The following is a 12,355-nucleotide window of genomic DNA, read 5'->3' as shown; positions in this document are numbered from 1 at the left end:
TACGGATACCTTCCTTTTGTGTACTTTTGTGAATGCAAATAAATCTATACAAATTCTATAGCTTCAATTGTTTGTGCTCTATATGTGTTATTTCATGATACCTCCCCCCCACCCTTCTCCTTTAATGTAATGTACAACGTGCATGAACGTGAGTGAAATAAATATTATATATATATATATATATATATATATATATATATATATATATATATATATATATATTTTTTTTTTTTTTTTTTTTTTTTTTTTTTTTTTTTTATAAGCATTTTTCTTAATTTTATTTTTACAAATATTTGTATCTTTTTTTTTGTGTCATTTATACAACTGCCTTTCCTTTTGTGTCCTTATGTGAATGCAAATAAATCTCTATAAATTTAAAGTGGAAGTAAACCCGTGTATTTAAACAAAAAAAAAAAAAAGGCATACTTTCCTCGCCCTCTCCCCTTTCCATTGATAAGATGTACAAAAAAACAAAAAAGAAATGGCACGTGTTAGTGAAGGATGTAGTTTGTTTGGACCAGCTTGGTTCAAACAAACTAAAGTTAAATCAAACCCGGAGTGAGGCTAGAACACTGAACAGGCAAATAAAACCCTTGGAACCAAACTCATGGGAGGTCTGTAGAACAGAGCCTGGAGGCCATGATTGATACAATTTGAGCCAACATGAAGTCTGATTGCTGAGAATTAACCTAATTTGTGGCAATATAACACAAAAAAAGGACAGAGTTGCATATTGGATCATGTAACTGAATGACAAAGCTGAATTCAAAAGGAGCAAAAAAGGGAGATGCCTTTGGATGGAGTTAGAGGCACTATGCCAAAATTATTCTCTGTGCAACCTATTCCCCACTGTCAATGCACTCAAACTGAGATTATCTCTTATTTTGCTGTTGCTGCCCACACTGTAATGTGTTTCCCGCACCCACTAAAGTAAATTAATATAAAGTGCTGTGCAACAACTCTGTGTTCCTTCTATGTGAATAATAATAAAAAACCTCATATGCAAACAACCATACAATCTAGATTATACAATATGTATAATCCCCAGCAATGATCACTGCGATAAGTGCAGGAATATTAATGCAACACTTGTTATAAAGTCTATTAGTAAACAACATGAGGTTGATTTACTAAAATTGGGAGAGTGCAAAATCTGGTGCAGCCGTGCATAAAAAACAATCCGCTTCCATTTTTTTTGTCAAAGCTTAACCACTTCTGGACCGCCCACCGTCGTTATATGTCAGCTGTTTGAAGAGGAATATTGTTGTTATGGCAGCAGCTAGCTGCCATAACCCCGGTATCCTCTTCTTCAGTGAGCGGTCCAGTTTCAGATAAAAAGTGGTCTCTGCGGCGGATTCGCCGCAAGATCACTTTTATCGGCGGCGGGAGAGGGCCCATCCTGCTGCTTACTGATGCCCTCTGCCGCTTACCGGATCTGTCGGCAGCGGCAAAGGCGATCAGATCTTCACCCTTGCTAGGCATAGAGATGAGCGAGGGGAAGATGGCCCCCACACGTCTCCATAATAATGCAGAGTTGAAGCACCGTCAAAACATCACTTCCACCTATATCTCTTAAAAGGGCCATTTTTTATTTTATTTTTTTAAATATTTTTTTTTTATTGCATTTTGGTGTAAATATGAAATCGGAGGTCTTTTTGACCCCAGATCTCATATTTAAAGCGGAGGTCCACCCTAAAGTGGACCTCCGCTCATCGGAACCCTCCCCCCCTCCGGCGCCACAATTGGCACCTTTCAGGGGGGAGGGGGTGCAGATACCTGTACAGTACAGGTATTCTGCACCCACTTCCGGGATAGCTCTCTGCGGAAAGGGGCGTAGATTACGCCCCTTTCCGCAAGTGCCCCGCTGCCTGCTGGGAAACACACAGATCCCAGAGGCAGCGGGGACCGTCCTTATTGCGCAGCGCGATTCGCGCATGCGCAGTAGGGAACCGGGAAATTAAGCCGAAAGGCTCCATTTCCTGATTCCCATACCCAAGATGGCGGCGCCAGCACCTTACAGACGATCTAGAGATCGGCTTCGGGTGCCGACATCGCGGGCGCGCTGGACAGGTAAGTGTAACTATTTTAAAAGTCAGCAGCTGCAGTATTTGTAGCTGCTGGCTTTTAAAAAAAAAAAAAAAAAAAAAAAAAGCGGAGTCCAGGCGGACTCCCGCTTTAAGAGGCACTGTCATGCTTTTTTTCCCTACTACAAGGGATGTTTACAAATAAAAGTGACAATTTTTTTATTTATTTTTGTTAAAGACAGTGTAAAAATAAAAGCTAAAATAAATAAGAAATTTTTTTTTTTTTAAACACACTCCTTCCCGACGAGCTCACGTGCAGAAGCGAACACATACCTGAGTAGCGCCCACATATGGAAACGGTGTTCAAACCACACGTGAGGTATCGCGATCAGTAGAACGAGAGCAATAATTTTAGCCCTAGACCTCCTCTGTAACTCAAAACATGCAACCTGTAGAATTTTTTAAACATCGCCAATCCACAAGCGGACGCAGTTTTGAAGCGTGACATGTTAGGGATCAATTTACTCGGCGTAACATTATCTTTCACAATATAAAAAAAAAAAAATTGGGCTAACTTTACTGTTTTTTATTCAAAAAAGTATATTTTTTTCCCCCAAAAAAGCTTGCTTGTAAGACCGCTGCGCAAATACGGTGTGACAGAAAGTATTACGAAGTCCGCCATTTCATTTTCTAGGGTTTTAGAAAAAAAAAAATGTATAATGTTTGGGGGTTCTAAGAAATCTTCTAGCAAAAAAAAATGTTTTTAAACTTGTAAACAACAAATCTCAGAAAGAGGCTCAGTCCTTAATTGGTTAAAGTGTTACTAAACCCACAATAGTAAAATTAGTCTGTATGTGTAGTAAAGCATGATTGTTATACTCACTGTGGATCCTAAGGGGTTAATCATTCATATTGTGTAAAAGGCTGTTTGTCCTATCTTGTCTGTGCCTCCCCTTTTTCCACTGTCCCAGTCCCTCTCCTGATAAGACAGAGCCTTTGGAGTCACTCGTGCTCAGTTTGGTGTGCATTGCTAGAGAGAGTTTTTTTTCTTGGGAGGTTGCATGTGATCAGCACAGGGCTAATCAGCACTGTCCAGACAGAGGGTAAGGGGTCCTGCAGCCTCATAGGACAGTCAGAGTAGACTGAAAACTCCTCCTACAAGCTGGACACTGATAGAAGTCACAATACTGCTGATGGAAAAAAAAAAAAAAAAAAAAAAAAAAAAAAAAGGTATTTAGCAGTTTATATTTACAAAAATAATTGCATTTCCATGTACTGTGGAAGACCAGATATAGTCAAAGCAGGGTCCTGGGTTTAGTAACACTTTCATTCAACAAGCTAAAGTTAGAAGCTGATTGGCTGCTTTGTTGTACTAGATTATACACTCTCCGTTATTATATCAATGCTTTCTCCACTGGCTCCTCCACTCAAAAAAGAAAAACTTGCATAGCGTTTTACCAACATACAAATAAACTGTTTATTAAAAACCCCAAAATCTTAAACTCACAAATGAAGTGCATTATAAACACCAGTGCACCACTTCAGAAGCCATACAAATAATCCAGGTACATGTCCTCTTAAGGCTAAGACCACAGCATCACTTTAACCAGCAATCTGACAGCAACTTCTGGGTAGACGCGATGATGTCACTTCAAAGTCACATGCTTGTGACAAAACAAGTCAGGCAGAGCCTAGTGATCTCATGGCCTTAAAGTGGAGTTGCACCCACTGAAGCCACAGCCAGGTGCCCAGCTACAATGCCAGGGCTTCGATCCCCCGCATCTCTGGACCCTGGGACAGATAAGTGTCTGATTATTAAAAGTCAGCAGTTGCCGTATTTGTAGCTGCTGACTTTTAATTAGTTTTTTTTTTTAAATGGCAACACCTCTCTAAGGGCACATGTAGCTGGATTATTTACATGTCTTCTAACATGGTGCACTACTGTTTTTAATGCACTTTATATATTTTTTATTTTAATAAAGAGTTTATTATATGTTGCTAAAACAATAAGCTTTTTGATAAGTTTTTTTCTTTTTTTAATACGTTTTTCTTTGAGTGAAGAAGCCAGTGTAGGGAGCATCGATACTGCTGAGACTTTTAGTGGGATTGATGAAGAGGGGACCAGGTTGGAGGATCTGCAAACATCTAGAAGTGTGAATAAGACCCCTTACCAGGGAAGGTGCACGTGACCTATTCTTACACAATGAGATTAGCGCAGTGTGACAGGTGGTGGAATTCAATGGGCACCAGTTCAAGGAGTTAAGACATTATATAGAGCAATGGAGAACTTGATTCTAAAAAGACATTGCTTTGAAGCACGTATTATTTGAAGTATTGATGCGAATGACATACAGGATTATTGGAACACATATTGTATACTAATAGACTTTATAATAAGTGTTGTATTCATATTCATGCATTTATCACTGTCATTATTGCTGGGGATAATACATATTATGTATTCTAGAGAAAGGGTTTCTCAACCAAGGTTCCTCCCAGAGCTTGCTAGGGGTTCCTTAAGCAATTTCTGCCTTAGATAAATTCTCATTGACACCACTGATATTTTAAGCTTACTGTAAGGGGTTAATTCTTCCCAATGTCTACAAGTGTAAGGAGCATTCTTCCCACTGACGATCTCATTACTGTATCATGAGTTGTAGATATAGTGATTTTAGAAGGGGTTCCTTGAGACCGGAAAGTTATTTTAAGGGTTCGTATATGCTAAAAAGGTTGAGAAAAGCTATTCGAGAGTGTATGGAAAAATATTTTGACAGTATTGATAGCATACAAGGTTTTTATATTATTAACACGAAGCTAAAAAGGTTGTTCTGCGACACTGTATATTAATTTACTATGTAGATTAAAGTGGTTGTAAACCCTTACAAACCACTTTGACCTACAGGTAATGCTAGATTAAGGCTTACCTGTAGGTCCAAGAAATATCTCCTAAACCTATATGGTTTAGGAGATATTTGCCCGAAAACAGGCACCGCTGTCTAAGGCGAATGCGCCGTAGACAGCGGCGCGCAGGCGCACTGAGCGCGGCATTCTCAACGACAGAGCTGCCGCGCGTGTCGGCTCCCGTGCACATGCGCGGGAGTGACGTCATCGCGGCTTCGCCGAATGACAGCGGCGGAGCTGCGAGACCCCACCAAGAAGATGGATGCGGCGGACTACAGGGGACAGCGGCGACTTCGCTGGCTCCTGTGTCAGGTAAGTGACACATAATGGACTACTATGCGATGTATAGTAGTCCATTATGCTTTGCCTTTGCAGGGAATGAAAGAGGAAGTAAACTCATCAGGGTTTACTTCCTCTTTAAAGCTTTCCTAATACAGAGAAAACCTGTTCTGATCAATCTGCCTTCTCATTCACATGCAGGATGTATATAAACTCTAAAGAGGACTGTGGCAATATAGAATAAACTCTGTTGTCTTTTGCTAAACTAGGTCATTTCCTTTTTAACATTTTTTTAGTCATTACATTGTGTAAGCATTTTTCCTTTTATATTTCTTGTTACTAGGCAAAGTCATTTTAAAGATTAAAACACCTGTAATGCACACATCACACCTCCTTTGTTCCTGTACACAATAGACTGAAAGTCATTACAAACAGCCTTGTAACCTCCAATGATACCAGGACACAGGTAAAATGTGTTCAATTGGAACCAAAGTCTGAAGATGGGTATACACTAGTAGAATTTCAATGAAAATTTGTATGACAATTCCCAGTATGTTCAAATGAAATTCAAGATTTGATTTTTGATTGAATAAACTTTACCGAACAAAAGACACACACACACACACACAGTTAGAAATATGTACATTAAAAAAAGAAAATTCCATCCTGGTCCTTCACATCTTCTGCAAATAGTGTGGTCGAAAACAAACGTCAATTTGAACCCACTTATGATTAGAAAAAAAATTAAGAAACGTTCTTACAACAAATGTCAAATGAAAGGAGGTCAAAAACAACGCAGTTTTTCTTTCGTTTTGTTTTTTTTATTGCTTTTTTTTTTTTTTTAGGGTTGCACCGATACCGAGTATTTGCCCAAGTACTTGTACTCGGGCAAATGCTCCTGATGCCTTCCCCAATACTGGAAGTCAGTGGGTAGGAGAAGGCGGAGTGGAGCGTGGCACAGTCAGAGTGCAGTGGAGATTTGAAGGCGAGTCTTGCAGCCTGTGTAAGCCTAGCAGGGGTGTGGGTCACTCACAGGCGGGTGTAGCCATGTACATCGGTGACCCAGCCATCAGAATCGTTAACGGAAGTGACGGCCCGAGTCTCCGTCAGAGGCTGTACACGGCAAACGCCCATCTTGGTACAACCTGAACTCGGCCTCAGTAGCCTGCAGTCACAAGGCAGCAGCAGACATCTTGTTACACCCAGCCCATTTAGTTCACTAACTATATGGGCTGGGTGTAACAAGATGTCTGCTGCTGCATTTTGACTAGGCTTACTGAGGCTGAGTGCAGGGTGTGTCAAGATGGACTCGTCATCACTTGTCGATTTTATTGCATCGTGATCATCATGCCACCTATTAGTGCCAGACATCAGTAGCGCATATCAGTGCCCATCAGTAAGTGCCAGCAGACAGTGCCACCTATCAGTGCATGCTGCAAATCAGTGCCCATAAGTGTCAGCCATCATTGCCACATATGAGTGTCCATCAGTCAGTGCCACCTGTCAGTGCTGCAAATCAGTGCCACCTGTCAGTGCTGCAAATCAGTGCCACCTGTCAGTGCTGCAAATCAGTGCCACCTGTCAGTGCTGCAAATCAGTGCCACCTGTCAGTGCTGCAAATCAGTGCCACCTGTCAGTGTCCATAAATGCCAGCCATCAGTCAGTGGCGTGCCACATATCGGTGCCACCTATCAGTGCCCATAAGTGCCAGCCATCAGTGCCACATATCAGTGCCCATAAGTGCCACCCATAAGTGCCCATCAGTAAGTGCCAGTTATCGTTGCTGCATATGAATGTCCATCCATGAAAATTGGAGGTTTTTACAAGTTTGTGACAAGCAAATAAAACCGTTTTATTCTTTCATAATCTTGAGGTACAGTTCTTCATAATTATAAAAGATGATATCGTTAGTCTGTATTGTGCTTTTAAAACTGTCACTTGACATTAAAAAAAGTATCGGTAATCGGTATCGGCGAGTACTTAAAGAAAAAAAAAAAAGTATCAGTACTTGTACTTGCTCTTAAAAAAGTGGTATTGGTGCAACCCTAGTTTTTGAATTTTAGTTCCTCACTTCCTGTTTAAAAGGTTAATTCCACCTTTAAAGTGGTTCTGCACCTAAAAAATTTTTTTTAAAAGCCAGCAGCTACTAATATTGCAGCTGCTGACTTTTAATAAAATCACACTTACCTGTCCCAGGGTCCAGCAATGTCGGTGGCAGATGACGAGCGATCGCTCATCTCGCTGCTGCCACCGCCGCCATCCTCTGTCAGGGAATCGGGAAGTGAAGCATGACGGCTTCACTGCCCGGTTCCCTACTGCGCATGCACGAGTCTTCAGATCCCCCGCTGTGTCCTGGGAACTTTGTGTTTCCCAGAACACAACGGGGGGGGGGGCGTCTGCGGCAGTCTGCCCGGAAGTGGGTGCAGATACCTGGATTATCCAGGTAACTGCACCCCCCTCCCCCCTGAAAGGTGCCGATTGTGGCACCGGAGGGGGGGAGGGATCAGATGAGCGGAAATTCCCCTTTAGGGTGAAGAACCGCTTTAAGACCACGTTAAACGTTACACCCAAATTTAAAAAGTCAGTGTAGGAGTTGCACTTTAACATGTATGAACTCATGTGCATTTGGACAAGTGTTTGGAAGTGAAGAACTACAATGAACTGGTTTGAATGAGAAAATGCTAGTAAACGCATGTGGCATGCACGACTTTTGTAATGTTAATGAGATTGTGTTAAGCATGCTGCACCTAAAGAATACTAATCAAGTTTCTTCTATTCAATGCATCTACATATATATATATATATATATATATATATATATATATATATATATATATATATATATATATATATATATATATATATATATATATATATATATATATTACACACACAAATTCATTTCATTTTTTTTTTTTTTAAAGCTATCACCAACACAGGATGAATGTAGAGTGGAATGAAATATGCACAAACAGGCCTCGATTCAACAAACTGTATAGGCACCCCAAGGAATTATAAGGACCAGTGTTGACGACATCAATTTGAGAAGCTTCTGACAGCATTCAGAACTCATTGACGTGCATTTGACCTCCTTCTGACTTGCTTCAAGCATGCCTTGCTGTCTCTAAGGCCTGATTCATACCTATGCATGTTTAGCTCTTTCTGCAGATTTGCACTACAGAACGTGTTCCATGAGAAACCATGTTATATGGACTGTAGTGAAAATCTGGAAAAAGCACTAAAAATGCATAGGTGTGAATCAGGGCTTAGATTAGTATGGGAATGCAAAGCTTACTTAAGGTTAACCTTTTACCCCATGTTACACCCACATTTAGGGTGCAACATAGTGCCAAGCAAATTCCCCCATCCCCAAAACACTGCACAGCATGACTGCATGTCTGGGGTTATTCTCTTCCACAGGCACTGTCACTTTAGAATTGTGTAGGGTTCTGCTTGCAAAGCCACATCAATCATCCACATTGACTTGTGAATGGAAGAATTAAAAGTCCCATCTTCCACCGGGACAAGCAGACTTGTAATTCTCAATGGATTACCATAATCACTCATTCAAAGTCCATTGACACTTTTTGCACCTCTCCAACTGGAAAGCCTAGACCTCAATAAGAATGAAGAGCTAACAAAAAAGTCTGCAGGAGCTTGGCATTGCAAACAGCATCCACTGATCGAGGTTGCAATGCTTTGTGCATATGATTTTTTCATTTTTATTTTTAAATACATTATTTTCTGCAATTATGTGCATTTATTACTGTATCTTTTTCCAAAAGGTGGACTTAGCCTTTTAAAGAGGAAGTAAACCCTGATGAGTTTACTTCCTCTTTCATTCCCTGCAAAGGTAAAGCATAATGGACTACTATGCATCACATAGTAGTCCATTATGTGTCACTTACCTGACACAGGAGCCAGTGAAGTCACCGCTGTCCCCTGTAGTCCGCCGCATCCATCTTCTTGGTGGGTCTCGCTGCTCCACCGCTGTCATTCGGCGAAGCCGCAATGACGTCACTCCCGCGCATGCGCACGAGAGTCGCCACTCGCGGCATATCGCTGTTGACCGCGGCGCGCTCAGTGCGCCGTAGACAGCAGTGCCTGTCTTTCGGCAAATATCTCCTAAACCGTGTAGGTTTAGGGGATATTTCTTGGACCTACAGGTAAGCCTTAATCTAGGCTTACCTGTAGGTCAAAGTGTGTTGTAAGGGTTTACAACCACTTTAACCACCAGGCCAGCTCATTTTTTGCTATTAGCACTGCTCTATTTTAACTGGCAATTGTGCGGTCATGCAACACTGTACCCAAACAAAATTTATGGGTTTTTTTTTCACACAAATAGAGCTCTCTTTTGGTGGTATTTGATAACCACTGGGTTTTTTATGTTTTGCTATAAAAGCAAAAAAAGACCGAAAATTAAAACAAAAACTTTATTTCTTACTTTCTGCTACAAAGCATAGCAAAAAAAAAAATAATAATCTAATTTCATCATGAATTTTGGACAAAATTTATTCTGCTACAGATCTTTGATTAAAAAAAAAAAAATCCCAATTTTGATTTGTTTGTATGAAAGTTGTAGCGCCTACAAACTATATACTATAAGTGGCAGCAATCAGCGACTTAGAATGGAATGGCATAAGTGCATGGGGCCAATGTAACACTAACTAAAGTTGAGGGGGAAACTGACTAATTACCACTGACATCCCTAGTGACATTAAGACCTCCTTCACACTGGAGTTTTTCAGGCGTTTTTCAAGCGCTTTAGTGTTAAAAAAAAGTGCCTGTGAAGTGCTTGAAAGAAGCCTCATCTGCAATCCCAATGTGAAAGCCTGAGTGCTTTAAGAGCCCTTTCACAATGTCAGCGCCCGAGAAACGCTCGTAAAGTACTGCTTAAACTAGCATCGCTTTACTGGCGTTTTTTGAGCGCTATTGGGGAGCTTTTAACCCCTGCTAGTGGCCAAATAAAGGGTTAAAAGCGCCCACAAAACGCTGCTGCCAAAAGCGTTTTTCAGGTGCTTCGCAATGATTTCAATGGGAAGGGGCGCTTTAGGAGCGGTGTATACACCGCTCCAAAAGCGCTGCAAAGAAACTGCCTGCAGGACTTTTTTTGATGCCCTGCCAGTGCAGCGCCTCAGTGTGAAAGCATTCGGGCTTTTACATTTGGATTGCAGTTGCGGCTTCTTTCAAGCGCTTTACAGGCACTTTTTTTAATGCTAAAGCGCCTGAAAAACGCCCCAGTGTGAAAGGGGTCTAATGCATTGATCGGTGATAATACTACACACCATGGGTCTCAAACTGTCCCCATCAAGCCTCTACCTGAGGGAGTCATACTTGTAACGGTCACCCTTGCAATGCCTCATGGGACTTGTAGTTACGTAACAGCTGGAGGGCCACCAGTTTGAGACCCCTGCTATACACAGTCACTGTACTAATGACATTTTGCATGTGGTGTGAAACACACTGCACGTTCCTGTGCAGGAATGGTGTGAACCAGCCATTACACCTTTCCAAGGACAGTGTTGGATTTATGGCTCAATAATCTCTCCGATTTTAAAAGCTGCTCAAATGAACCATAACCAGCCTGGAACAATGTAGCTATGTATATACCATACCTGGCCGATGTCCCTGGAAGCTGGAAACCATTGAAGTACATATTGCTGCTTGTGTCTCACGCTAAGCGGTTGCACCTCTGCTTACTGAACATGAGACCGGCCACTCAGCACAGAAGCCATTCTGTGATTGGAGGAAGTGAAAAGTGTGACATCACCGTCCTGCCTCTCTACCTCATCCAATCAGAGAACACTTTGCATCCATTCAGAAAATGCAAGGTATTCTCTGAATGGTGCCTGTGTAGGACCTGGAAAAAAGTAGAGGTTACTGGAGTAGGGGTGTGTGTGCTTCCAGGGGCAGCAGCCAGGTATGGTGTATACATAGTTACATTGATCTGGTGTAGAGCAGTATAACTATATATAAAAGACATACCCACAATCCTCCTTTAACCCCTTGGAGAATCCAGCACTGGATTTCCTATACAATAGCCAGTTATATACATAGTATGGTCCCTCTAGAAAGGACTACATGAACCCCCCTCTATACTCTGCCTCAGCAGCAGAGGGGCCCTGGAAGGCAGTTCAGTACAAAGTTCAGAGTCCTTACACACAGCTCAGGATGAACCTTCCATCCCCCCAACAACCCATTGAGTCCCTCCCAGAGCCCCATCCCCAGCAGTGGCCCCCAGCCTCACCTGAGCCCGTTAATATGTGGGGCACTATTGGATCTCCTCAGGCTGCCATCGCTGGGGATCTCCACGTCCAGCTCCATTTTCTCCTGAGCCATGATGGCAGTAGCGATGCTCCCCCCGATCCTCCTCCCTCCCCAGTACAAGGCCTCAGCACACAAGCTCCGAGCTCAGGGCTCCATACCACAGCCTGGGAAGACGATTGCCGCTCTCCTGACGCCCTCTGCACTGTGTGAGGCCGAGGAAGCCCCGGCTCAGGCCCAGGCCAAGCTCTCCAGCCCTCCCTATGCCGAGACTGAGCAGCGCCCAGCACGCATGCGCACTGCTGATGCCTGAGCGCCGAGGACGGCCTGACTGTGCTGTGAGGAGACACCTCCGGAGCGGATAGACTCAGTACTGGGGAGTGCTGAGCTCCGACACCCCAAATACAGAAGAATTGATCAGACTTTCTGTCCTGAAGGACATTGTGACATATCAAGGAAGCCCTGTATACATGTTACAGCTCGCCGTATATTGGAGTGAGCCAATATACAATGTATATGGATGTAACACACGCTATATACAACGTATGTGGATGTACCACACACTATATACAACATATGTGAATGTACCGCACCGCACGCTATATACAATGTATGTGGATGTACCAAATGCTATATACAATGTATGTGGATGTAACGCACGCTATATACATGTATGTGGATGTATCACACGCTATATACAATATATGTACCACACGCTATATACAATGTATGTGGATGTAACGCACGCTATATACAATGTATGTGGATGTAACGCACGCTATATACAATGTATGTGGATGTAACGCACGCTATATACAATGTATGTGGATGTAACGCATGCTATATACAATGTATGTACCACACGCTATATACAATGTATGTGGATG

At 42.2% G+C, this 12,355-nt stretch overlaps 1 protein-coding gene across 3 annotated transcripts in view; it reads right to left on the bottom strand.

The window, feature by feature from the left end:
* Positions 1-11,779, bottom strand: part of LOC143996860 (PABIR family member 2-like) — an 83,979-nt gene extending 72,200 nt beyond the window's left edge. For all 3 annotated transcript variants that reach the window (XM_077492186.1, XM_077492262.1, XM_077492331.1), the window contains exon 1: positions 11,452-11,779. In XM_077492186.1, coding sequence (XP_077348312.1) covers positions 11,452-11,543 — 92 coding nt within the window. In that variant the 5' untranslated portion in view covers positions 11,544-11,779. The remainder of the gene's footprint in view (positions 1-11,451) is intronic.
* Between the last annotated feature and the right edge of the window lie 576 nt (positions 11,780-12,355).

Source organism: Lithobates pipiens, unplaced genomic scaffold (assembly GCF_037356315.1).
Source record: "Lithobates pipiens isolate NorthernLeopardFrog02 unplaced genomic scaffold, aLitPip1_a1.2 Scaffold_1, whole genome shotgun sequence".
In the NCBI taxonomy this organism is placed as follows: domain Eukaryota; kingdom Metazoa; phylum Chordata; class Amphibia; order Anura; family Ranidae; genus Lithobates; species Lithobates pipiens.
Note: the sequence above shows the minus strand (reverse complement) of the source record. Positions and strands in the feature narration are given on the sequence as shown.